This window comes from Sus scrofa, chromosome 6 (genome assembly GCF_054392235.1).
Source record: "Sus scrofa isolate SSC_HxYL_T2T_F1_AM1 chromosome 6, Sscrofa_HxYL_maternal_Yorkshire_Landrace_v2.0, whole genome shotgun sequence".
Lineage (NCBI taxonomy): Eukaryota > Metazoa > Chordata > Mammalia > Artiodactyla > Suidae > Sus > Sus scrofa.
In genome coordinates, this window is record NC_139388.1 from 69,614,577 (window position 1) to 69,641,700 (window position 27,124).

A 27,124-nucleotide genomic window follows, 5' to 3' on the forward strand; every position below is an offset into this window, starting at 1 on the left:
CAGGAGAATCTACTTAGGAGCCCAGACGCCTGTGGAAGAGGGCCCACCGGGACGAGTGCTGATGGACGGGAACTCTCCCACCCGCCCGGCGGAGAGGCAGCCCTTCCCCGGAGCCAGGCGGCGAGGGCCCCCCACCCTGCCAGCCAGCCTGCAACAGGCCAGCCAGGAGGGGCTGCTTCCATTTGCAGAAGCCGCACAGACAGGGAAAGCGCCTGCCCTCCTGAGGCTTGCCCCAGGCCCCTGCCAGCTCCTAGTCCCCCTGGATCACCCCAACCTCTCAGCTGGAGCCCCTGGGCCACTGGGACGCAAAGCCTGGACCACGTGGTTCCAAGAAGCCTCCATTTCTCTGGCCCAGGAGCTCCGGTTTCTAGGGCAGGGGCAAGATCCAGCCTCTGCTTGTGCTCCCCCACCCCAGCAGCTGCCCTGGCCACGGGGTTCACCGTTAGGATGTGTCCACTTCCTCTCAGTGGAGCCCCAAGCCCGAGGACGGTGGCCTCTGAGAGTCACACCTGTCCTAGGTAAGTCAGGGCTCAGGCAGGGGCATCCAGCCTTTCGGCTCCTGTGTCCAGACCTGCAGCCAGCCGTGGGCACCAGACAGAGGCCACTCAGATGCCTGTAGGCTGCACATCTCAGGGGCCTCTCCTGGGGCCCTGGGCCTTGGGGGGTCCAAGAAGGCCCCAGGGGACAGGCCTCTCGCTTCTTTCCCCGGCTGGCTCTGACTCCGAGGGCTATTGTCTTTCCTGCCTTGGCCTTAAACAGAAACACACCTGCCAGAATCTGCTCACTAGAGGGATGAACGAGCCAGAACGAGGAAATAAAAGCTTTTAACTCTCAGCAGCTCTGATAGACGAGGCTCTGGCACAGACACCTTATCGGAAATGCTGCCATCCTGCCTGGAGGGATCACAGCCCGCGGGCGGACTTCCTCGGCCGTGTCCAGAGCACAGCCAGCCAGAGGCCCTGGCCTTGGAAGGCCCAGATGCAGGCCTTTGCAGGAGCGAGGCAGGAGCTTTGCAACAGGGAGGCCCAAGGCCACACTGGGCTCCGCAGACCACAGGGGCACGTCTACAAGGGCAGGTCGCCCAGCAGCTATTCGCTGGGCATCCCTTCTGTGCCAGGCACTGCTAGTGCTGGCTGTGTGGCATGAGCAAGTCACTCTGGCAGGCCCACAAGGTCGCTCCGGGCCTCATCCTCCCACCCAGAGCCCCCTGGCTGTGTGATTCTGAATGCACTTCTGTCCCTCTCTGGGCCTCTGGCTCCACTTTGTAAAATGGGACCACGGGGCAGAGTGAGCCCTGAGCGGCCCGTGCATGTGGGCTGCTGCCGGGGCCTGGCGGGGAGTGCAGGTGGACAGGACCAGGCGGCCTTCTTTCTGTCACCATGAGAGCCCTGCCACGCTTCCCACTCTGCTGACGGAGGAGCTGCTGATGGCGGGAAGTGCACAAACCCTCACAGCATGAAAGGCTCCTGGAACTCCCTTTTGGGGGGCGGGGGGGAGGTCCTGCCATGGAGGGGGCCGATGTTGCCCCAGAAGGGCATTCAGAGAAAGCTCCCAGAAGGGCCACAGGGAAGTACAGATGGGCCCCACCCAGACCACCAGGACGGGGTGCGAGGCGGCTCCCCCTGCACCCCCGCCCACGGCCGCAGGACAGCACAGCTGGCCCGGGTCAGCCCGCGCGGCCCTCCCAGCCCAGGGCCTGAGCCCCTGGGGCTTCCTAATCAGGGCCTGTCACTTCCCACATTCCTGCCTCCCCCTGGGGACGGCGAGAACCTGGCAGCGCCCTGGCTGCAGCCGGGCCACGTGGGTGTGAGGTCAGGTCATCGGGACACGTCTCGGCTGCCTTCCCGGATCCCAGACGGGACGCACCCAGGCAACAGCGGGGCCCATGCCAACCTGGGCACAGGGTCTTAGGGCAGCTCCTTTCGCTCTGCAGAGGCGTCGGTCCCACGGTGGGGGCCACGCAGACATCAAAGCCGGGCCCACAGGGGACACTGCTGCCATGTCCCACGGCTTCTCACAGACACCCCGCACCCCAGCTCTGCCCTGGACACCCCCACATCCAAGAAGTAGCACGCTGGGCCCCCAGGCTGGAGCCAGACATTGAGTAGTGGGACTGCCTCCGGTAGAATTCCACCCGGGCGCCAGCCTGGACGCGGGGGACCCCTCCCCAAGCCTCGGCGTCTGTCCCGCAGAGATGTGTGATTTTCTCCGCTAGGCAGGACTAATGCCACCCTCAGAACGGGGCCCCAAACCCTCTCCATTCCCATGTCACCATGGTCCTCAAGCCACACCATCCGGCTGAGGGTAGGACAAGGGAGCATCCACCCAGCCAGTCATGGGGGAAGGGCGGGGGCCTTGGGGCGAGGACACCTGCTCCCTCCAGGCCTCCAGGCTGGGCCTTGAAGAGAAGGCAGTGAGGCTGGAGAGGCTCGGCTCAGGTGGGGCCCCTCTTCTGGCCATCCCTGAAGCCCCCTGGGGTGTGGGGATCTGCACCAGGCGCTGGGCCGGGGCCTCCAGGCGTTTCCCCCGAGCCTTGTCAGGTGCCCAAGGGGAAGAGGCACTGTCAGTACCACTTTCCAGATGAAGAGGCCGAGGTTCAGAGTTACTCAGGGGCTGAGCTGAGGCTCATCCTGGGCCTGGACTGGCCTCCCCAGAGGACTGACACGGCAGCTGGGCAGTCCTGGACAGGTGCTCGGGCCCCACGGCTGGGACGGGCGCCTGGCCTTGGAGCCCACGTTCCCCGCAGGGGCTGCTGCCTGCACAGACCACAGGTCTGACCACCTGCCTGCGGGTCGGAAGGGCTGGCACCTGTCCGTGGCCACGTCCTACCTGGGATGCTGGGGGAGCCGAGTGGGCATGCGGTCTCACCTGGGCCATGGTCCGCCCCCAGCAGAGGGGACCACAGTTCCTGCTCCAGGACAGCCTCCTAGGATGTGACAAACACACCGGCCTGCGGGCATTCCCGGGGTGAGGGCCAAGGTGCCCTCCAGCCAGGTGCCCGTGCCCATGCGCAGTTTTATAGTGCTGATAACCACGCTGAGTGGTTTCCGGGCTCACCCCAGCATCCATGCCACATGGCCCTGCAGAGAAGGCAGAGCGGTCCTGTCCTCCACAGCAACGTCTCGCTCTCCTGGCGGCTCTGCTCGCACGCGGCCAGCCGGCCCCCGAGAGCCCCGCTTGCTCACCGGAGCTGCAGTTTCAGGGGAGCTGGGCTGGCAGGCGGACAGAGGAACAGCAGGCGCTTGGCTCTCGGCAGAGCCCTCACAGCCACGTGGTGACTCGGAGCCCCAGCCATCCCAAACATGCAGAGCCGGGTCAGCGAGCTCCCAGGGTGGGGGGCGTGGGGCCAGGGAGGGGCCAGACGGGGAGGAAGGGGCAGGTGCAGCAGGACGCAGAGTCTGAGATCAAGCCTCCTGCCCGGCCTCCTCCCTGGTCCTCTCGTTGGCACCCCTGTCTTCAGCCAACTGCCAGGCGGCGACCCCCTCACCAGTCCCCGGGGCCTCCAGATTAAGGGATTCCAAAGCCTCCTAAGGAACGTCATCGTGGCCAGGCCTGCTGACCCCGTGCTGGGCTCCAGCCAGTGGCCAAGTTGTGGACTTGGCTTCCAGGACCGTGTCTGATCGCTGAGCCCAGGGTCAGCCTGGGGCCTCTAGACAGCAAGTCAGAAGACCCCCCCAGCCGTGGGGCAGCCCCTAGCCTGGCCTGAGCCCTGGACCTGGGAAACCTCGGGCCTCCTGGGCACCGACAAGAGCCTGGGTTGCACACCCAGAGTCTCAGGAGCCAAGGACCAGAGGGGTGGGGATGGGAAACCAGAGGCTCAGCCCCCATCTGGAGGCCGCTGGGCTGGGGTCGCCCTGTGGCAGGCGCCCCGGTGCAGAAGGAAAGGCTGAGAGAGGCTGCGAGGTCGGCAGTGTGCCAGCAGCAGACAGGGGCAGGGAACAGCAGCCTCGACGAGCCCCTTTGGCCGTGGGAGGCTGGGAGGACCTCTGGGCAGGAACAGTGGCAGGGGCTGCTCCATCCGGGCTCAGAGAGGCTGGGAGGCGGCGGGGTGGGAGAAGGGGCCGACGTTCATGGGGAGCCTGGCCTGGGCCTGGCAAGTTCTAGGCCCCTGACTCGTTCCCTACTCCAGGGGGCAATGGCAGGGCGTGGGCCTTGCAGCCGGGCCTCCCCTCCCCTTCACCAGCTGTGCCTGCGCTGGGTGTGCCCTGGGGGGCTTGCAGGGGTCTGTCATCTCAGCAGGGCTCATGGCACAGAAGGGCAACCAAGGTCAACACCAGAACGAGGTGGGCAGCAGGGTCTGGCTCCTTCTCAGCCTCTCCCCAGAGGCACAGTGGCCCCACGTACTGGACCCTAAAAGTTTTGTGTGGCACTGTCCCCCACCCGCCAGCACCACCCCGCCCCCCGCCTGCAAACGCACTGGAAACGAGACCCGTTTGCTGAACATCTTGGCCAGGGCGGACTCCCCCGGCCCCCAGGCCCCCAGGGCCGCAGGCTGTCCCCCTGCCGCCACCCTCCCCCCAAGGACAGCGCCCAGCTGGCCTCTGGCGAAGCCGGAGACAGTGCTCTTGTCAAGAAAAGAACTCTCGGGAGACGGGAGATGACAGCGAGGGTCTGACTCCATCGGGGCAGAGAAAGCAGATGCCCGCTGGCCTGCAGCCTGTGTGCTCTGGGGAGGGCCGGGCCACCCAACCCAATCCTGGGGTCAGGGGTCAGGGGCCAGGTGAGGGCAGCGCAGGTGCAGAGGTGGGGGGACGGGGGTGGTGTGGGCCCCCCATGTCCTGCCTTCTCCCTAACCTGTTCCCCCTCCCTCTCTCTCTCTCTGTCTCCTGGGAATTTTCCTTCTTTCTGTCCTGATGTTGCTGACATCCTGCCAGGGATGGCAGAGCTATGGCTTCAGTGAGCCCCACCTGGGGCAGAATGTCCCCCCGTGTCCCGCGCAGCCCAGGCACACAGCCCACCCTCCCTCCCTCATGGGGGTCCTGCAGCTGCCCTGGCCACCCACTCACCCTCCCTAGCAGCATCTCCCCCAGGCAGAGCCACGCCCTCTCCCTGACTGGCCCCCAGGGTGCCCTCCACCTACATCAGGCTCTCTGACTCCCCAAGGCTGTTTTGGCAGAAGCATGCGGATTCTCCAAAGGGGTGGGGAGAGGGTCGGGCAGGAGGACCCCAGGTGGCCCTCCTGGGAGAGGCGGGGGTGGGGAGGGGACGGCCCCAGGTATCAGCCAGGGCAGGGATACCGGATCACATGGGGGCATAGGCCAGCAGTGCACCAGGCCAGGCACCTACCTTGGCAGGTCTTGCCGTCTCCCTGCAGCTGGTGGCCGGGGGGGCAGCGGCAGTAGAAGCCCCCCACAGTGTTGCAGCACTGGCCCTCACAGCCCCCATTGTCCAAGGCACACTCGTTCACGTCTGTGAGGGGGAGATGCAGGTGAGCTGGGCGTGGGGGCCTCACTTGCAGCCACCACCCACCCCAGGACCTCAGACAGGAAGCTCAGGAGCCCCCAACACAGGGGGGCCAGGAGACCTCACCCACGAGACTGTGCTGCTGAGCCCCCAGCTCCCCTGTCCTGTTCTGCCTTTGTGAGGGCAGGAGCACGGCGTTTCCCCTGGGACGGGCATGTGGCCAGCTGAGGCGGCAGCATGGCCACTTGGGGCTGGTGACATCACTGTCTCCACCCGAGCCTGCTAGCCAGGGCCTGAGGGACTCAGGGGCCTTGTTTCCCAGAACACCCCCTGGGTGTTGGGTGACAAGAGGATTGGGCACCTGTGCCGTCTCCCAGCCCCCGCCGGGCCGTCCTCCACCCCCAGGTCTGAGGGGCTCTGCCCTGTCCTCCCAGCCTCTCAAGGCCAAGGCCACCACTCCCCTGGTCTCAGGTGCAGAGCAAGTGGAGACCCCAACCTGCCACAGGCCACAGATGTCTGGGTGCCAGTGCAGCCCACCAGGCACAGCTGCTGGAAGAACCGCCCCCTTTCCTGGAGGCTCAGGGCTGGAGAAGCCCAGGCTGCCCCCCACCCAAGCCCCGCCCCCCACAGCCTCGTGGGTCCCTGGGAGACCCCAGGCCGGGCTTAGTCTGCAGGGAAGGCCACAGTCCCATGGGAATGGCGTGACCAGAACCGGCCTTGGGCCTGCTGGAATGCAGCTGTCAGCCCGGGCCTGCCGAGGTTAACATTGGGAATTTTCTGGGAATTCCTAGAGAGTTACGTGGGGCGAGACGGATTTCAGCCCATGCCAGGGGTCAGGGCCAGGGTGCCCGGGTTTTTTGGCACCGTCTGGGAGAACGGCACAGAGGCCAGCCCTTCCGGCAGGAGCAGGCCAGGTCAGGGCACCTAGAAGCCCCCGGGCGGGTCCAGATACTTGGGCTGTGCTCCAGGCAGCAAGGTGGGCGGGTGGCCAGGTGGGTGGGGTGCGGACCCAGGACGCTCTCCCACAGCTGCTGACACAGCAGTGTCCCTGAGGCCCAGGCTTGCATGGCTGCAGGAGCAGAGGCACCACCACCAGGGGAGGGTCAACCTCACAGCTGCCTGGCAGCGCCCGACCTGGACCCCACCAACGCCGGGTGATGGAACCTTGGGGACTCCCAAGCCCACAGAAAGGCTCTGGGTGTGGACACAGCATCAGGGGCTGCAGGGCCAGCTCCCACGATGGACCCCCTCTGTGTCCCTCCACTGCAGTCTGGACGGCATTCTAGGGGTGCCTAGCTGTGTCTGCCCGGCCCTCATGCCCCCTGCCCCCAGCATCTCCATGCTGGGCACCTCGGCTGAGCACCCCAGGCCCCCCCCGCACCCCCTGGCTGAGCTGAGCCCCCTTGTGTTTCTGCATCGGGGGTCGAGGGGAGCTTCTCAGAACCAGTGTCCACCTGCAGCTGGACTGCTGGCCTCAGTGTAGGGGTTGGGCTCCCCGAGTCTCAGGGTCCCCAGGCCCAGCCCAGGCCAGGCACACAGGGGCTACAGGCTGCTCTCGCTGACTGCTGTGTAAACATCCCACCCAGGGCCTCCTGGAGAGAAGCAGAGTGGGCAGGGGGCTGGCCCTCCCCGTGTCCCCTCTCCAGGCAGGGCCAGCCCAGGCCGAGAAGGAGGTGGTCCTGCCCGGGCATCAGCAGGGCACCCCCTCTGCTGAGCACCTGCTGTGTACATGTGGGGGGTGCGGATCCTGAGGTAAGGGACCCACCATGCCAGGTGGGAGGGAGCTCAGGGGAAGGTGGGGCGCCTGATCACCTGTTTAACTCCTCCCAAGACCACCCCTCTAGCGGCCACGCTTTTAATGCACAGCGTCTGTGGCCAGCCCTATGCCCACAGCTCCATCCAGAAGGCCAGCTTCGGGGGCACAGGTCCTTGACCTCTGGCTCATTGCTGTAACTACAACATCTAGCACAAGGCCGCCCGCAGCTGTGGCATGAATTTGAAAGGGTAGGTGCCCCCTGGGTGCCTGGGGGAGGGGGAGTACACTTACTCTCAGGATCTTTTCTGAATAGCTACCACCTATTCCATCCAAAAATCACAATAAACAGCAGATATTTCAGGCTGGGGGGCAGTTGTGGGTTCCAAGGGCATCCCAGGGCAGTCGGCAGCCCTGCCAAGGACAAGGCCAGCGATGACCCCTCCCCGGCCAGCCTGGGGGTGGGGAGAGCGGCTGTAGCAGCCCAGCAGCCAGGCCTGGGCTGGAACAGGGTGAAGGGGCAGCGGCAGAGAAGCCCAGAGCTCCTTGCACAGGCCCCGGAGGGAGACGCAGAGATGCCTGCAGCCTTTCCATTGGCCCCCCAAGACCGGGGCAGTCAGGGCTCCAGGTCTGGGTGGGGACACTGGGCTGCCAGGGGGGTTCTGGGACCAGATCCCAGGAAGCGGGGCACAGGCTGGTGTGCAGCACAAGCCTCCTGCTTCCAGAATGATCCCTGCTCCCCAGGGACCCAGTGTGGGATACCCTGAGCCAAATTCCAACAACTGCCCCCATAGCCCCTCCCTGCGACTGGCCCGGCCTGCCGGCCCTCAGGGACCCGTTCCAGCTCTGGCCTGTCACGTGGAGTTTTAGAGGGCAATGCCACAGCCCAGGAAACCACCTGGGGTCTGACTGCCCTTCTTCTGTTTATGAAGCCAGTCTGGGAGGCCTCTGGGAGCCTAGTGGCCTGATCACCTGTCGCAGGGCTAGCCTGAGCCCAGGCAAGGTCAGGAGGTCGCAGGCCAGGTCCTGTTCTGAGACAGTCCATGCCTCAGCTGCACCTGGGGCCCGTCTGGCTGCTGGAGAAGGGGCGCTCTGCTCCAGAAAGCGCCAGCAAAGCACTCAGGAGGCAGGAGTCCCCAAACCCTGGCCTCTTGGGCAACCAACCAAGAGTGCCCCCAACCTGCAGGAGGGCAGCCTTTCCGAAGGTTCCAGGGTCCATCCCGGGAGACTGGGCTTCCTCCTGGTTCTGGAGGGAGGCTGGAGTGTAGAGTTGCCTCTGGCCCTCAAGCCAGGCCTCCAGTGAGAGTGGGGTGTGGACGCGACCCCCAAAGCTGGCCCTCCATCCGTCTTGCCACCCCCTCCACAGGGACCCTGCCCTCCCCACAGAGAGTGAAAGGCCAGGCTGGAGCACAGTGGTGGGGGTGGGGGTGGGGGCCTAGAGAGACCAGCAGGACCTGGCCTGCGACAGGAAGTAACGCCTCCCTCGGCAAGGTCAACAGTCACTGCAGGACCCAGCAAGCCCACCGCAGGTGTCCATCCCAGAAACCAGAACAGGAGGTCAGACAGATGGACAGGCATGGCCACAGCAGCAGAGGTGGACACAGCTCGGGTGTCCATCAGTGGACAGGAGGCTCTGCAACCGTGGTCCAGCCGTGCCTCCGGCCATAGAGTGCAGTGCAGGGCAGACACAGGCTGCCACGTGGGCGAACCTCAGAAACACAATGCTCGGGCGGGAAGCCAGACACAAAAGGCTCATCCTGTGTGATTCTGCTTAGAGGAAACGTCCAGAAGAGGCAAATCCACAGAGACAGAGAGCAAAGAAGTGGTTGCCAAGGGCTGGGGGTGGGGTGGGGGCAGCTGACCCATGGGTTCGGCGTCTCCTTCAGGAAGAAGGCGGTGGAGGTGGCGGGTGGACTTTAGGAAAGAGGCTCAAAGCCACTAAGCTGCACTCTGCAAAGGCTCGATTTTCTGTTACGTGAGTTTAAACTCAGCTTTACAAAGAGCGATCCCAGATCGGCCCCCTACACTTCTCCCAGGGTGGGTGCAGAACGAAGAGGGGCCCCGGGCCTCGGCTCCAGTCTGGCTGGGGCCCCAGCACAGGGCCGTCCCTCAGGCAGCAGCAGCTCTGCATTGGCCCTCAGTAGCCATTGGCCACGCAGCCTGGGTGAGGACTCCGACCTTGGGTCCTGACCTTCCCGCTGACCTGGTCACCCCAGGCTGCAGAGTGAAGTCTGCCGTCCCTTTCCAAGTCCTGGGGGAATGAGGGGCCACCACATGAGAGATGGCGTCCACCACGGGTGTGACCGTGGGGCCCTCGGGCTGCCTGTGAAGCACAGACGAGGCTGGAGTCAGAGTCCAGCCCAGCCTGGTGGGGGCGGGCGGCCGACCGTGGGCCTCAGAGCCTCCAGGTGTGAAGCAGGTGAGAAAGGCCCGCGGTTCCAGGGGAGGGGACAGGGCACAGCCCAGGGACTCCCTCCCCACCTGTGAGGATCAGGAACCTGAGAGCAGAAGTTGAGACCACCCAAGGGAAGACAGGCAGGGACATGGCCAGGCCCCCGGCTCCCGGGTCCTTGGGACAGTTAGGCCTCATCCTGTCCGCCCACCCAGACCTTGGGCTCCCTGGGGAGCCAGGATTTACAAGGCTCTGTCTGCCCAGGAGGCGGAGAGCCCTCCTTCCTGAAGCTCAGGTGTCACACAGGCAGGCCGGGGCTGCTCCCAAAGCTTGGCCGGCGGCGCCGACAGAAACCACCTGGACCGGAGTTGGCCACGCGGGGCTCCAGAGACAGAGACGGGGGGCTGCCTTGTGTCTGGGCTGCCAGGGGCCTGGAAAGGCAACTGCCCTCAGGCTCCACGCCTACTAGGCAGAAGGCCCAATGTCGGGGGGGTGGTCCCGGAGCACCCCCACAGCCAGCCCACCCGACGGGGGACCCCTCCCTGGGCAGCATGCTCAGCTAGAGCCCCCAAGTCGATCCTCCTAGGAATCTGCCCCCCCACCCCAGGGGGTAGTGGGACAACTGGGGTCCCAGAGTGCACCTGCTCTGCACCCCGCCGGCACAGACCTGGTGCCGCTCGGAGCATGTGCACCCTGCCCCACCCAGAGACCCCCTCTGGGCACCCACTGAGTGTCAGGGCTGGGCAGGGGTTCCAGCCTCCACGACAAGTGAGGCGAGTTCCTACAGGGGCTCTGAGCCAGCCTTGGGGGGCAGAAATCACACAGGTACACAGAGCAGCGATGAAACCCAGAACGGGGCTGGGCGCCCTGCCACCGGCCATGGGAGAGAAGGTGGCTCCCTGCAGCGGCCAAGCTCGGGGGGCTCGGGCCCAGCGCAGCAGGCTGGGCTGGGGGCACAGCTGTGGGGGGGGCGGGGAGGGCCTTGGCTCTGACTCAGGGGAGCAGGGAGTTCACCTGGGGTCAGGCAAGCGGCCCCAGAGTGTCCAGGACACATTCAGAGGTGCTGCTGGCATGCCTGGGGCGGCTGTGACAAAGGACCCCAGAGCTGGTGGCTTAAACAACCGAAGTTTGGTTCTGGGGAGCACACATCTGAAATCAGTGTCCCTGGGCTGAAACCACCTGTCAGGAGGGCCGGGCTCTGTGCTGAGGCTCTGGGGGGTCCCCTCGACTCGTCCACGGGCCAGGCCTCCTGGGCCCCCACCCCGCACCTGAGCCTGGACAGCGGACAGGAAGGGCCTCCCCTGGCCTCCTCTGCTCAGCCGGGAGCTGGGCCGCGGTCAGGTCTGGCTGGGCTGCTGGGTGAATGTGGCCTGTTGCAAACCCCTCTGGGCCTTGATTGCCACACCTACAGAGGGGACAGCGAGGGGACCCAAGGGACCCTCAGAGGGGGCTGAGTCCCTGTCAGAAGCTAATTCCCTCTGGGTCGGAAATGAAAGCCTGGGTCCAGCCTGGGACCCGGGCCTGTAACAGCCACCTTGGACCCCTGCTCAACTCATGGCTGTGACACTGAGACCCTTCAGGGCCGCTCAGAATCCCCTCCGTCTTCTCCTGCCTTCTCCCAACGTGGCGCTGCCAGGAGGGCACCTGCCTCAGCTCGTCCCAGAAGCTCCCAGACCACATTCCCTGCCAGGTTCCTGGCTCCTGGGGGAGAGCCTGCCAGGCAGGGGAGGGACCAGGGCCGGGGGTCGAAGGCACCACACCTGCCCCAGCTGAGGAGGCAGTTACCGCAGAGGGCGCCCTGCAAGCTTCTAACATCCCTCAAAGCGAAGACGGCCCGGCTCAGAAAGCTTTCCCACCACTGCCCCGCAGGGCTGCCTTTGTCACCAGCGTGCCCTCCAGCACAGGGTGACAGGATCCCGGCAGCACAGAACCAGTTGGAACAGGTGTGCAGCCAGCGGAGCCAGGCCAGCTCAGCCTGCAAGGAAGGAACCACGAATGGGTCTGGGCATTGCGCAGTTCAGGCCCAGCACCCCATCTGCCAGGAGATCCCAGGACAGGGAGTGGGTAGAGGCAGCTTGAGGGGTACCCTGTGAGCCAGCAGGTCCGTTTCCAGATTTAACTCCACCACCCTGGTGCCAAGAGACTCCCTTGAGTTCCCTGAGGCAGAAAATGTCACACACACACACACACACACACACACACACACACACACACGGTACGAGGTTGCCATGGCAACCAGGCAGTCCAAAACTATTTGACGGATGGAATTAAATTGGCAGTTACCTCCTCCCGGATCAGGAGCACGCAGGGCAGGGGAAATTCCTACACAGACGAGGCTCCTGCCGCCTCCATCCAACAGCCACACCAGGCTTCTGCTCAGCTACTCCCCCTGCAGCTCGGGGCCGGTCAAGGCGCCCGCACGTCCCTCCACGGAACAGCCCGCAGCCCCGCAAAGGACCATTGAGGGGACCACCTACTGCTCAGGAAACACGTGAGACCCACCCGGTGGGGGCAGGCGGCACGTGCGCTGCGGCCCGAAATGCAACTAGAAGAGGCTGCAGCGAAAACGAGCCGAGAAGGAGAAGAGCACACGTGCCCTGTCCCGATCGGGCGGATGCCCAAGCAACGAGGACTCACAGAAAGCCACTGGCCTGCTGGGGTGCGGGGCAGGGCTGCAGTCGGTTTCTCCTGTTTTCCAATATTTAGGTCCTCTGGCAGACAGAATAAGGGCCCCCAAAGACGCCCACATTCTTGTCACCGGATCCCAACAAGGCCAAGTAGAGTCGTGGTTGCCAATCGGCTGACCCTACAATAGGGAGTATCCTGGACATGTGGGCGGGTCCAGTGGAGTCACAGGGTCCTCGGGAGGGGGAGTGATGGAGAGACGGGGAGTGATGGGGGGAGGAGGAGTGATGGGGGAGTGATGGGGGAGGCAGGGGAGCTGGGAGTTGGGAAAGGGAGGTGAGGGCGGGGAAGACAGGGCCAGAGAGGCATCTGGCTGCTGGCTTTGAACATGGAGGAGGGGCCAGGAGCCAAGAAACCCGGGAGCCCCTAAAGCCGGAAAAGGCCAGGAACAGGTGCTCCCTTGAAGCCTCCAGGACGAACCCGCCCTGCCCGCAGTTGGACTCTGGCGAATTGAGACCCATGTTGGACCTGCGATCTCTGCAACAGTGAGCTAATACATGCTTTTTTTTTTTCCTTTTTTCTTTTTAGAGCCGCACCCATGGCATATGGAAGTTCCCGGGCTAGGGGTTAAATCGGAGCTGTAGCCACCGGCCTACACCACAGCCACAGCAATGCGGGATCCAAGCCACGTCTGTGACCTACACCACAGCTCACAGCCAAATCCTGGACCCACTGAGCAAGGCCAGGGATCGAACCCACATCCTCCTGGATACTAGTCGGGTCCTTAACCCGCGGAGCCACAACTCCCAGACACGTGTTTTTTTAAGCCACTAGGTCTGGCCAATCTATCATCACAGCAAAAGAAAAGCAACACCGTTTTCAGCATGTATCACTTCTAAAGGCGGGAAGAATGAAAACCATGCCTTTCGAGAAGAGCCCTTCACGCCGCTCCAGGCTGCAGCTTGCACTCCGTCGGGTAAGCTCACCCTGTAAGCAAGTGCACCCGCTGCCCGGCCAGGGCCACCTTGCAGGTGGTTCTCTCTCCTGCAGCTCAGAAGGCCGCCAGCAGGGGGCAGCCAGAACATCCCAGGGCCATTCCCTGTCAGACCCCCATCCCACCTCAGTGCAGGCCAGGGGCCCAGGGGCCCACCCATCCCTCATCCACTCCCACGGCCAGCATCTGCCGGCGTCCAACCCCGGTGTGAGGACAGGCTTGCGCTGATAGTGGGGCCCCAGCAGCCAGGCGGGGAGGGAAGACGCCCAGGATGCCGGGAGAGGGGCCAAGAGAGCATCCAGAAGGTAGAAGCACAGAAAGGAGATCCCGGGAGGCCTCCTGGAAGCAGCGTCTCCATGGCCAGTGCTACGCAGGCTCAAGGAATCCATCGGCCAGGCTCAGAGGCGCTGCTGGGGCAGGTGCAGGAGACGGCGTGGCTGTGTGTCCCACTGCTCCAGGGATGAGGGCTGAGCGCCAAGCCTCGTCCGCCAGCTCACAGCGAACGTGCCATCTGAAGGGACCTCCTGCTAAGACAGATGCTATGCAGGCAGCCCCCCCATCCCCCCGCCCAGGTTCGCTGGCTCTGAGTCCAGGCTTGACTGTCTGGCTTGGCCAAAGCGACGCTTTCTCGTCTGGACCCTGTGCACCATCGGAAGGACACATGTTTCCTGTCCACTCTCACCTGGACAGCAACCAAGCCGGTCCCACGTCCCTCCCTGGTGGCAGCTCAGGTCAAGAGCAGCCTTCCTGCGTTCCTCTCCCTGCCGGGCCCCAGCCTCCCTCCCTCCCTCTCTGGACATTGCTCATGAACAGGCCCCTGGGCCTCGTTCTCATCTCAGATCCTCAGAAGACCTCTCTGCCTCTCATCCCATCCCTGCCACACCCTGAAGGTCTGGAATGAACCCGACTCTGGCCAAGGCCGGAACCTGGATCCTTGACTGTTCAGATCAACTTCCAAGCGTTTCTAACAACAAACGTTCCAATGAGAAACCAAATGGTTGTGAAGGGTGAGGGGGACCAGGCAGCCACAGAGCCACGGAGCCCAACACAGACGACACGGGAATGCGGGGACAAGTCCACAGGGGACACGGGAGTGAGGGGACAAGTCCAAAGGGGACACGGGAGTACAGGGGCAAGTCCACAGGGGACATGGGAGTGAGGGGACAAGTCCACAGGGGACACGGGAGTGAGGGGACAAGTCCACAGGGGACACGGGAGTGAGGGGACAAGTCCACAGGGGACACGGGAGTGAGGGGACAAGTCCACAGGGGACACGGGAGTGAGGGGACAAAGTCCACAGGGGACACGGGAGTGAGGGGACAAAGTCCACAGGGGACACGGGAGTGAGGGGACAAAGTCCACAGGGGACACGGGAGTACAGGGGCAAGTCCACAGGGGACATGGGAGTGAGGGGACAAGTCCACAGGGGACACGGGAGTGAGGGGACAAAGTCCACAGGGGACACGGGAGTGAGGGGACAAAGTCCACAGGGGACACGGGAGTGAGGAGGCAAGTCCACAGGGGACAAGGGAGTGAGGGGGCAAAGTCCACAGGGGACACGGGAGTGAGGAGGCAAGTCCACAGGGGACACGGGAGTGAGGGGACAAAGTCCACAGGGGACACGGGAGTGAGGAGGCAAGTCCACAGGGGACACGGGAGTGAGGGGACAAAGTCCACAGGGGACACGGGAGTGAGGGGATGAGTCCACAGGGGACACGGGAGTGAGGGACAAGTCCACAGGGGACATGGGAGTGAGGGGACAAAGTCCACAGGGGACACGGGAGTGAGGGGACAAGTCCACAGGGGACACGGGAGTGAGGGGACAAAGTCCACAGGGGACATGGGAGTGAGGGGACAAAGTCCACAGGGGACACGGGAGTACAGGGGCAAGTCCACAGGGGACATGGGAGTGAGGGGACAAAGTCCACAGGGGACACGGGAGTGAGGGGACAAAGTCCACAGGGGACACGGGAGTGAGGGGACAAGTCCACAGGGGACATGGGAGTGAGGGGACAAGTCCACAGGGGACACGGGAGTGAGGGGACAAAGTCCACAGGGGACACGGGAGTGAGGGGACGAGTCCACAGGGGACACGGGAGTGAGGGGACGAGTCCACAGGGGACACGGGAGTGAGGGGACAAGTCCACAGGGGACACGGGAGTGAGGGGACAAGTCCACAGGGGACACAGGAGTACAGGGGCAAGTCCACAGGGGACACGGGAGTGAGGGGACAAAGGCGCACTAAGTGAGGTGCCACAAAAACCCAAGCAAAGCGGGGGCAGAAAGCGAGGAGGCCAGGCCGACGGGAGTGGGGAGGCGTTCTTGGGACGGGGCCAGGCCAGGCCGGTCCCCAGGACTCAGAAGGCTGGGCTTTCATTCCACCTTTTGTTTGGAATGAATAGGTTTTATTTCCGAGAGTGGTTCTGGGTTTGGGGGAACACCGAGCAGAACGTGCAGAGAGCTCCCCTGGCCCAGCGCGCGCAGCCCCCCTCCCGCCACCACCCTGCGACCGCATCTCCATCTATTGCAAGAAACGGACCCAGACCGAGAGGTCATCGCGAACGAAGGCCCGCGGTCTACGTGAGGGTCTCCCGCTCGCCGCGCTGGGGGCTGCCCCACGTATGAGGACGCACATCCAGCCAGAAGCCTCCAGGGAGGACCCTCCCGGCCCACAGTCCCCTGGCTCCACCTGTTCCCCCCTACCCCCACCCCCACCCCCAGGTTCCGGGAGGCACCAACGCTGTCTCCGAAGTTGTGGCTTTGCCACGATGTCACTCGTTGGGGCCACCCAGTACTTTTCATACGGGCTGCTTTCCGTAGGGACACAAATGGAAGAATGTGGAGCTGCTCGCACAGTTTTCCCCGTGGAAAGTTCCCCACGTTCGGGGATCCTGCCCAGGTTCGGGAGAGCCTGGGCCCCATCAACGGCCCCCCATCTGTGGTTTCCAGGGCAACCATGGAAACCAAGAGTGGGTCGCCTAGAAACAGTCAGACAGGCCTCACCCGCTCTGGATTTCCAGGGTCACCAGGCGGTCCCCACCGGGAGACGGTCACAGCAGCGGGCCAAGAGCGGGGTGGTGGGCCCGGTCACCCACCTCCCCTACGCGGACCCACCCTTTCTAGGAGTCCAGAGGCTCTGCAGGGCGGGGGTCAGCTCTTGGTCCCTTGGAGCCCCTGGGCGGGGCGCAGTGGTGGCCCAGGGTTGGGTGACACACTTGCCTCCCGCAGGCAGGGATCGTGGAGGCCCCGCCCACAGGGGAGACGGCCCTCGGCGCAGAGGCCACAAGCCACCACTGGCTGGTGGAGGAAGAAGAGATTCAGTCTCCCAGGGGCTTTAGGGAACACAAGACGGAGGGGTCTCACTGCCCGACGGCCAGGCCCTCAATGGGCTGGGGGCAGGCACCACACAAGGCCAGGCAAAGCTGGGGACCGGGCCCTGAAGGTTCCCGAGCAGGACCCCAGCAGGCGGCCGGCACGGAGTTCTCATGAAAGGTGTTTGAGGAGGTGGAGCGGCCCCGGCAGGACCAGAGGCTCCATCGCCTCCCGCCCTCAGCCCGGGACCCGGTGCCAGACTCGGGAGGGCTCCTCCGTTTACTCTGAGAGTTATCGGCTTTGGTCTGTTTATACAAATCAGCCTCCAAAAATGAGGGAATGGGGCTTTTTTTTTTTTCCATTTGTTTCCCAGAAAACAAGACAAAACGTAGAAGGGCCAGAAGGAAGCCAGGAACATTCCTCGGTCCCCAAACATCCAGGTCTCCACTCCCTCCGAGGCCGAGTTTCCGAGGCGCTTCATGCTTTGGCAGAGAGATGGGGCTGCAGGGGGGAGGCGGGGTCTCCCTTCTGAGCTGCCCCCAAGACAGGGGTGAGCAAGGGCTGGGGGGCCCCGAGCCAGCCACGCTCTCAGCCCATCTCCTCGCGTGAGTATGCGTGTGTGCACATGTGCACAGGGGGTGTGTGCAAGTGTCTCTGTGTGCAAGATGCCTCCCTCCCACTCCCCCTCCCTCTATACCACGAACTCTGACTCCTGAGCACACACAGGGCCCCCCAGAGCCCCTCCGATCCCTGCACCATTGTGCGTGCCACGCAGCCAACCCAGGCCTAGAGGCTCCCATGCCAGGCGCCTCCCTCTGCTCTGGAAAACGGGGGGGGTGGGGTGGTGGTGGTGGTGAAACACTCTCCCTGCCTCTCTCTCCATGTCTAAGCCAAGATCAGGACGAAGAAGGGGCTCAGCCCTTCTCTGCGATTTCCTGAAGCGAGCTCTGAATGCTGCCAGGGACCAGGCTGGAGCCTCGGTGGGAGCCCAGCCCCCCTGGGGTGCGTGCTCCCCAGCTCCAACACCCTGGTGTGAAACCCCGGGCTCGACATTCTTAAGCCTCTGGCCAGCCAGGCACCTGCCCCACCGGGAGCCACCCCCCCACCCCCGCACCAGACCCGCCCCATCCAGGACAGAAGGCCAGCGGGCAGCCCCTCCCCCAGCCGGCAGGCCTCCCCCTCGGGCGTAGCTCTCAGAGGCGGAGGCGTCCGGCCCCACACTTGGTGCCAACAAGATCCCACAGCTATGGGCCCGGACAGACGTGGGACAGAGAGACTGGCCAACTGGGGTGAGCACAGAGGTGCACAGGCGAATGCCCGGCACCCGAGGACAGGTCCAGGGAACCGGTCCCCTTCATGGATCATATCACACCTCTGGCTGGGGGACCCCTGACTCCCCCCCGTCCCTAAGATCAAGCCACATCTGCTCAACAGCCCGGCGAGGCCACCCCCCAGCCGCGTCTGGCCCACGGTTAAGGCCAGCAAATCAAGGCTGGAAGAATGCTTGCGGAAGAAAGGAAACTAAACAGCGTGATTTTTTTCCTTGCGACTTGGATTTGAGGGTAAGTTCTATGTTTTCCGCTAAAAGTCCCCCTGCAGCTCCCTGGCAGCCGCAAGGGGGAAGATGAGGCTGGTGCTCGGAGTGTTAGGATCCCAGAGGCCAGAGCGGGCTGGCAAGGCCAGCCTCCACTCTGCACACGGGGACCCAGACCAGGGAGGCCGGTGCACCCTCCCCAGGGGCCAGGCCCACATCCAGATGCCCTGAGGGAACAGAGCCCACCCACCCTGTCACCGGGGCACTGGGCAAAGCTCCTTGGCCAGCGGGCACCACCCTGCCACACCTCCCCTCCGGGCACAGAGGCCTAAACAGATGGCCCGTGTCCCCACCAGCCTGCTCCTGTCCCCCCCACCATCTTCCCGATTTCAGGAATCCCCATCATCCACCCATCCCCTGGACCAGACCCTGGGGGTCTCCCCTCACCTGGACCCACAGTCGGCCTCCTCTCCCGCCACCCTGGCTCTGTTCTTCTGCCCTGGCCTGGCATCGCCCTGACACCAGCCTGGCCCCGGCAGGAGCCACCATGGCTGCCTGACTTCCAGCCTCAGCCCTCGGGAGCCTGCTCCCTGTCCCGATCCACACCCCGACGGAAGCGAACACTCCACTAACGTGCAATAGCAGGGTCCCTTGATGACCCCTGGCCCTGCCCCACCGGGTCCCTGGTGACCCAGCCCCCGGCCACACTGGACCCTGACTTGTCCCACAAGCTCCCCACGGGGGACACCACCCGGACCCACCCCAAGTCTTTACACTGTGTCCACTGCGGCTGCGCAGGTCCTCAGAGCACCCCCACCGTCCCCATCATTGCCTATCCACCTCCACAAGGGCAGCGGACGCCCAGGGGGGCCTGGGCACAGTGGGGTTCTGTGACGGGTGGCCGAGGAGCGGATAAGCGAGTGATGAGTGAACCAAGGCAGGGCACGAGGCGCTCCTCCCCTATTCGTGCCCCAGGACCCCTGGCTGGGGCCCTATCCTCTCTTACCCACGTGTCCCTCAGGCCTCGGCAGCCCTCACAGGTGACACCAGGTGTCCCCGGCGGGGCTGGTGGAGGGGGTGGAGGAGGAAATGTGGAGAAGTGGAGCTGGGTCCCAGTGGCAAACACACTTGACAAAAATCCCGGGCAGCTCCCTGCACCTGCACTGCCCACTCGCTGCCACCAGGGGGCGGAGTCACTTCCCCCGTGAGGGCACAGGAGGGAAAGGCAGGTGGGCCCTTCCAGGAGGGGTCTGGGGTCCCACACGCCCTGTGGCTGTCCTTGCAACACCTCTCTGCAGCCCGTGGGAGCTCGGGGGGGGCATCTATGGCCGGTGTCCAGCACAGAGAAGGGCAGGGGACACACGGCTGGCACATCTGCCTTGCCTGGGGGTAAAGCCCCAGGGACACTACCCAGTGTACAGGGCCAGCTGCCCGCCTCCCATCCCACCAGGCCCATGCCCCATGGCACACAGGTGGCATCTTCCTGGCAGAAGCCCAACCCCACCCCTCTGTTGGGGCCTAGGCCACCTCCCAGGCTCCCCAGGGAGCTGCCTGCACAAGAGGGTCTGAGGAAAAGAACAGGGTGTCAGTAGGTGTGCGAGTGAGCCTGGTCACAGACCCCCAGGTGGTCCATCCACACATCCATCCACCCTCCCCCCCTCCATCCATCCCCCTCCCTCCATTTATCCATCCATCCCCTGGCCACAGGGACAGAGGGACATGGTCAAGACCACTGGCCCTACCCACCAAGCCCTGGGTCTCACCCTGCAGCCTGCTGGCCCCTCAAGCCATACGCACTGCCCTCAGAGACCCCTCCCCCTGCAGCCCATCCAGGAAGGTAGAGCGGGGAGAGTGATGGGCTGGGGCCCAAGTTCAGGCCCTCCATCCTAGAGGCCCAAGGCATTCAGCACTTCTCCTGACAGTTCTGGGTCTGTGGATCCAACAGGCATGCCCGGGGCTGGCTGAGCTACACAAGCTACAGAAAGAGCCAGAGGCCCTGGCACCTTCCCACTCAGGTGGGAATTCAGAGGCTCAGCCAGTTCTGAGTGTGCTCCTGGGAGACGGGAGATGGAGGGGCCAGGGGACTGTGAGCGGAGTGACAGCATGGCCTGCAGCCCACCCTGTGCACACACCTGCACTTGCAGCTCAGCTAAGCAACAGAAAGACAGCCTGGCTCTGCTTTGACCTCCAGGGGAGATCCAAGGTTCACAGTGCCAGGGCCAGAGTCCCCAGGAATGGCAGAAAGGCCCAGCAGACTCGAGGCTCCCATGGGATACAGGCCAGGCCCTCAAGGCCCAGCCAGCAGCTGCAGAACTGTCTGCCCTGCACACCTGCCAGGACACAGCCAGAGCACAAACAAAAGTCCAGGGAACGTGTGGCCACAGGCTCTCTGTGTCCGATGGCAACTGTCGGGGATGCGGTGGAGATGCACCAGCTGGAGAGGAGCTGAGCCTTCCCTGGGGGACAAGCAGGTGTGCTGTCGGAACGCGCCCTTCCCGCCCCTAAGCAGAAAGGGCACTGCCAACCTTTGGGAGGGAGTCCACAGACCACAAGCACAAAGCCAGCCCATCGGAGCGCCCAGGCCACGCTGGACAGGGCTGGGCCCCGGAAGCTGGGATGAGCGGAAGGTACCACCTCTGCATGGGGGGGGCACCGAGCCCAGGCTGAGGAGGGGGTTCCGGCTCCAACAGTGGGGCCTCTGCTGTTCCAGAATGTTTCAAACTGACCCGTGGAACTGAACTGTCTCGTTTCCCTGACCAAGGGCTCATGATCCGCACACCCCAAGATGCACTGTGGTTCCCTAGGGAGGGGGGCGGGTCCCCAAGTCAGCGTGGCCGCATCCCCTGGGGGGGAGCAGGAGCCTGCACGGACTTGCGGGTCGCCTGCGCCCCCTTCTGGCCTCGAGGCAGGCCCTGTGGAGCCTGAGGCGGAGCAGAACAGACAGCAGCGCAGGGGTGACGGGATGTGGCCTTCTCCCTCCTGAGACCTCTGACCACAGGGCAGGCACCGGAGGCCCTGCCGTGGAAGCCTGACCAGGCTCGTCTGGCCCTGACTCTGAATGGTGAGGGGACCGCCCCCCGCCCCCGCTCCCGGTCCCCTAGCAGAGCAGGGACCTGGCAGCCAGCACCGGCCGGAGACCAGCGGAGCCGGCACCCTGGGCCGCCACCCCCACCTCCTGCTTGGTAACAGCCTGTAATCAGCCGGCCTGGCTCCGGTGATGCCGCCCAGGCCGCAATCCTACCCGGGCGCAGAGGTCTGGGAATGCTCTGGAATGCCCGGAGCGCCAGGACCCGAGGGCAGATTCCGGGCTGCTCCCGCGCTCACAGACCTCATTAATTATCCTGCCGGGACGGGGAGGCAGGCACGGCCCCAGGAATCCTGAACATGGGCAGCCGGCCTTCCCTGGCATTTGTCCCCAAACAGCTCTAGCTCTGACGGCAGGGGCTCAGCAGGCAGGTGCGGAGGTAGGGTAGACACCAGGCTGGGACACCCGACCCAGAGGCCAGGAAGCAGCCAGGGGCTCTGAGCTCACAGGGCCCACTGCCCAGGCCCCCCGCTCCACCAGGTCTCAGGGCACTGCCAGGCTCGGGGACAGGGACCAGGCAGCGCCCTGAGACCCAGCAGGATCCAATGCTGGGGATGGGGGCACAACCAGTCCCTGAACGGCTCCTGAGCGCAGGATTGCCCTGGGCACCCCAGAACCAGAACCCACAGCTCAGTCCAGCAACTACTACGCGTATTGACTCATTGAGGTGCCAGGGCGCTACGGGGTGAGAGGTGAGCACCAGGGGGAAGGAGCAGGTTATTGATGAGAAGGGGCCCCCAGTGGGGGTGTTGGCAGTGGTCCTGGGTACCCCGAGGGGCCTCAGAAGGCAGCCCCTTTCGCCAGAGCAGGACGGTGTGTCCCCACGAGGCTGGCAGGAGGGCACAGAAGGCTTCATGCTGAGTTCCCTCCCACACCCCACTCTGGGGCAGGGGCCCAGCAGCTGCACTGTGAGGGTCTCTCTCCAGTGCCCAGGCCAAGAGCCTCCCAAGTCCTGGGACCCCTCCCACATGGCACTCCCCTCCCCAGCCTCCTCAAGCCCCCTCTGCTGCCCCCGTGCCCACCCTTGACACGGGCCCTTCAGCCCCTCCTGGTGTGGGTGCCCGCCCGGGTCACCACGCAGGGCTGGGAGCACTTATCCAGGCCTCCAGCGGGGCTTCTCTGCTCCTCTCCCCTGCGGAGAAAGCCTGAGCCGGGGAGGGTGCAGGGGGTGCGAGGTCTCAGGGCCGGCACCCCCGCCCCACTCAGCCTGGCCAGGCGGGCCTGCGCCCAGAATAGAAAGCGCCCAGCCACCCACCACAGCCGGCCAGGGGCTGGGAAACCAGGCACCACTGCTCCCTGGCGAGTGGGCAGCTTCCTGGCTTCACCAGCCCCGCGGCTGCCAGGAGAGGTCAGCCAGAGGCCCGGGCATGGCCCTCTACCCCAGACACACCCAGGGAGCTCCTGTCCCAGCACGGCGATGATCTGGGACCTGTGCAGGGCACCTGGGCTGCACAGATCCCCCCGGGCACCATCCAGGCCCACCCACCCCAGCGGGGGCCTCCGGGTGCACCCAGAGGCCATCGGCCAGCACTGAGCCCACCATGGACCTCAGCAACTCCGCAAGAGCCAGGGCTCAGGGGCCTCATCTGTAAAATGGGACAAGCACCCAGCCCACCCAGGATGCACCTAGGACACGCCCAGGACTGCCCATGCAGCCCAGAGAAGGGCACTTCACTGGAAGAGTCTGGGACGGCTTCCTGGGGTGTGGACAGGGCAGCGTGACCAAGGCGGGGGGTCGGGGGGCAGACAGCACATTCACAGGGTCCTTTCAGGAGACCACCCAGGAGGACGAGCAGGGCTGTGGCCTGGGCAGCCCCAGGGAGGCTCTGAGGCCTGTCCTCCTGCGCAGACCCAGCCTGCATCCTGCCGGGACAGCGGCCCCGCAGGGACAGCGGCACTTGAGAGGCCCCCTCACCAAAAGTCCAGCCTGGAGGCATGGAGGCAGGTGGGGGAATTCGCAGACCCCCACTCCCCGGAGGGCCTGTCGCTACAGGGGGATCCTGCTGTAATTATGTCATTAGAAGACCACCCGGTCTCGGAAGCCAGCCCTGGGAGGGGCCCAGCCCCATTGTGCACGGAGCAGGCCTGGAAGACACAGTTGCCCTGAAAGACAGAGGCCCTTTGTGGGTGTGGGGGGGCAAACCTGGTGGTTAACCGATTCAGGGAGCCCACACGAACCCCCCTCCCCGAGTCAGCCGCTTTGAAGGCGCTGGGAGCCGGCGTGCAGGGGGAGAGGGGTCCCCAGGCTGTCCTGCCCTCTGCAGTCCCGCTGCCCTGGAGGGACGTGACCCCAAGGCCAGGCCAAAGGGTCAGGCCACCCACCTCCTCCACTCAGCCCAGCAGCGCCCCCACCAGGCAGAGACAGCCCCCGCTACAGGCCGAGGAGGCCCTGCAGGCCCAGCGCCAGCCCCTGCAGGGGCTTCTGGAGATTGCGGGAACTGTCCTCAAAGGAGGCCTTCTAAATCGAGTTTGTGCAGAGGAGCCAAAGGCCACATCGCCCACCGGGCTGGGGCAGGGCCCAGCAAGGGGCCTGGCGGGGCGTTGGCTCTGCACCCCCCTCAGGGAAAGGAGGCCTGGCCACAGCCAATGCCCGGGAGCTCAGCAGTGTCTGGACTGCCGGCCAGGGGTCAGACTCCCACCCTCAGACCCAGGGGTGGGAGGGCAGCCTGGGAGGGCTGCTTCCTCTCCATTCATCAATTATCCCCGTTTAGAAACAAAGTCACCCTTGAGCCACGGCCAGGACCCCAGGGCCCGGGCCTGCCTCCAGCCCCCATGCCCTTGGGGGCAGCCGCCTGCTTCCTGGCAGAACCCAGGGCCCCCACCACTCCCACAGCCCTCCTGCCCATTCCCGGGCCCCCACCCACCAACTCCCTGCTTCCAGGGGGCGTGGAGGCTCCAGGCAGGACTACCACTGGCTCCCCTTGCAGAGCGGGGCGGTGTGGGGGGGCACAGTCCACACTGGGTCCCCGGGGCAGCCCTCCTGGTTTCAGGTCACTCCAAGTCACACCAGCCAGCTCTGAGGGGCTATTGAGGCCCCTTGGAATCCAGGGGAACCTCCCCGCCAGCCCCTCAGGGCTAGGCTGCCTCCCTCTGTTCCTCTGCCCCTGTCTTTCTCCCACCCAACCCACCTGCGTCCTCAGCCCACAGGCCCACCTCCTCCTGGAAGACCTCCGGACCCCTCGGCCCTCCGTTGGGCATCACACCGGTGCCCTGAGAGCTCAGTGGACCCGAGAGCGAGTCCCACAACTGCCTGAGAGGTGGGCCCAGCCTGCCCATTTTACAGGTTGAGGAGACAGAGGCCCAGACGGAACCAGGGCCAAAGCTTCTTGGACCACGACGTACCCAGAGGCGACCCAGGCCTCGGACCTCAGAGTCCAGGTCAGGAGAAATGACCAGCGGGCACTGTCACCACGGATGACACAAAAGGGAGGTAGGTTAAGACGCTGCATTTTCCCAAGCACGATGCTGGCCTGTTTTTCCCAAGACCCAGGGCCAGGCGGCCATGCAAAGCACTGGCCCCGGCTGTGCTCACTCATTCCAGGAAGCACCTGCTGGGCTCTGGTCAGAGGGAGGATGGAGCCATATCTTCAGATGCTGCAAACTGTTCCTGGTCCATTTGATGGGGCTGAGGCTGTGCCAGGAGCATCGGAACCCCCCAAGGGTAGGGTGCCCAGGATAAGCAGGGAGGCCAGCGGTTCTGGGGTGCCCCGAGCCCAGACCACCCAGAGAGAGGCTGCGTGGGAGCTGTACCCCACAGAAGCTCGCACGCTGTGCCTGCCAGGACACCGGGAACAAGGGACAACCCCACCAGGCCACATCCGCTACGTCCTCATGCCCAGCAGGCCAGGCTTTTGGGGAGAAGGTGGCCACGCCATCCCCACATTTTCCATCCACCGGGGTGCTCTGTGCCTCACCTGCCTCTGTGACCTGCACAAAGCGCCCCCCATGCTTTATCCCCACCTGTCAGAACCGGGAGCTGGGGCGTCCCCTGAGGCCCACAGACGCCACTGGACCACTACCCGGGTGGGTAGGGGCTCTGCTGGGAGGAAGTGCCCAGGATCCAGCCCCCTCCCCCCCCATCCACCCCACCCCCAGGAGGTGGTGGGGGTGGGGTGGGGTGGGGACAGGGGTTGGGGGCGGGGGGGGGGAGAAGCCAGGTGGGGGAGGGGCTCTTCCGAAGGACCCCGTCAAATCAATCCTGTGAGTTCCTTCCTCCCTCCCCCACTCTTTTGTTCAAATGAAAGAATTTGGGGGAACCAGAAAAATATGGCTTTTATTTACAAAACTGGAATCAATTACACTTGGGGGGTGAGTTACATACGCCCGACTCTGCTGGCTCTCAGGTCTGTCGGCTCCAAGCCCAGCGTGCAGGGACTGGAAGGGGCACAGGCTCTCCCTGCAGGGGACACAGCCCTCACACCAGCCCTGCACACCCAGCCCTGCACACCAGTTCTACACACCCAGACCTCACACCAGCCCTGCACACCTGCCCTCACAGCAGGCCTTTATCCGGGAGCCAGGGCCCTAAGAGGAGGCTCAGCAGCGCCCTCCAGCTCTGTCCATGCCCCCTGAAGGCCCCTTCTGCCAGAAGCCCTCCAACCCTGAAGGGCCACAGGCTGGTCATGGGCCCTGTTCCCGGGGGCAGACACTCAGCAGGGCTCCACCTCCCCCACCCCGACCATGGCCTGGCACCACGCCAGCGAAGGCGCGCCCGGAAGCTTCCAGGTGCTCATGGGGCCAGACCGCGCTTCCAGCCCCAGCTCTGCTGAGTGGTCAGCAGCCACCCGGCCTCTCTGTCCACCCTGGTTTCCTCTTCCACAAAGCAGATGAGGTGAGGATTTGGGGGTGACATGCGGCAAGGGACAGGCAGGAGCTGCCACCCCGAGAGGCCGTCCCCACAGTGAGTGAGGAGCAGGGCTGCCCTGGAAGAAAGCCAAGCCTGGATGCCAGACCCTAAGAGGCTGGTAAGCCTGAGCCTGGGGTCACAGCCCCCACCCCACCAGGAGCAGCGAGTGTGGGTCTCTGAGCCCACAAGCTGGTACTGCCCTAGGCCCCCTCCGGCTGGATGCCCTGCCCTCCCGCCCCACCCCTGCACGCCCTCGAACCCTTGGGACCCAGGAGGCTAAGTGTTGGGGTCTCATGGAGAGAGGGGTCTTCTCAGTACAAAGGGAGCACCTGCCAGGGGAGCTCGGAGCTGGGCGCCTGGAAGAGGCCAAGTAGGGGGCTGGTGGCTGAGAGCAAGACATAGGAGGTGGGGACAAGAGCAAGGCTGGCCCTGAGGGGGCAGGTGTCCTGGCTTCTCCCAGGAGGACAAGACCAAGGACAGGCCACCTCCTCGCCGCCCTCCTGGGGCCGCAGGGACTCAGAACAGGAAGTCCCTCCCACCCCTGCCCACACAGCCCAGTACTTCTCTCTCTCTTTTTTTTTTAGGGCCACACCTGTGGCATGTGGAGGTTCCCAGGCTAGGGGTCAAATGGGAGCTGCAGCTGCCGACTACGCCAGAACCACAGCAATGCAGAATCTGAGCCAGATCTGCGACCTACACCGCAGATCACGGCAACGCCGGATCCTTAACCCACTGAGCGAGGCCAGGGATTGAACCTGCGTCTTCAAGGATACTACTCAGGTTTGTTTCTGCCAAGCCCCAATGGGAACTTCATAGCCCAGTATTTCTGAGCCAGAGTGAAGTCCAGTCTTTCTCGCACCCACCCACGGCCATCATTACAGACCCCTGAGAAGGGGCAAAGCCTGGCAGCCAGACCCTGCATCCCAGCCTGGGCCCCAGCCTGCGTCGACCTGGCTGGGGTCACCTCTGTCCAGCCCACAGAGGGGCTGGGGTCTAAAGCCACGAGGAGACTTGGCTGAGACTTGGAGCCTGGATGGTACTGGGCAGGGGCCAGGACCCCTAGCACCTGGCGTCTTCACTCTATGGCCCAGAGCCCAGGAAGCACAGAACCTTCTGGACCACAGGAGGCTTCAATGAGCGGTCAGAGGCGCCATACACTTCCCAACACCATCGGCACCCT

At 64.6% G+C, this 27,124-nt stretch overlaps 1 protein-coding gene and 1 non-coding gene across 19 annotated transcripts in view; both read right to left on the reverse strand.

Moving 5' to 3' along the window:
- MEGF6 (multiple EGF like domains 6) overlaps positions 1-27,124 on the reverse strand; it is an 86,380-nt gene that overhangs the window by 40,223 nt on the left and 19,033 nt on the right. For 15 of the 18 annotated variants that reach the window (XR_014805097.1, XM_021095213.2, XM_084958899.1 and 12 more), the window contains one exon: positions 5,287-5,409. Coding sequence is in view for 14 of the 18 variants with exons in the window: in XM_021095213.2 (XP_020950872.2) it covers positions 5,287-5,409 (123 nt within the window). In the remaining 4 variants the exon portion in view is untranslated. Of the gene's footprint in view, positions 1-5,286; positions 5,410-11,831; positions 12,369-27,124 lie in introns of those variants that run through there. The other 3 variants (XM_084958926.1, XM_084958925.1, XM_084958924.1) reach the window with 1 other exon arrangement.
- On the reverse strand, positions 16,116-16,195 carry MIR551A (microRNA mir-551a). The gene has a single exon (NR_128439.1). It is a non-coding gene; the product is annotated as a microRNA mir-551a (primary transcript).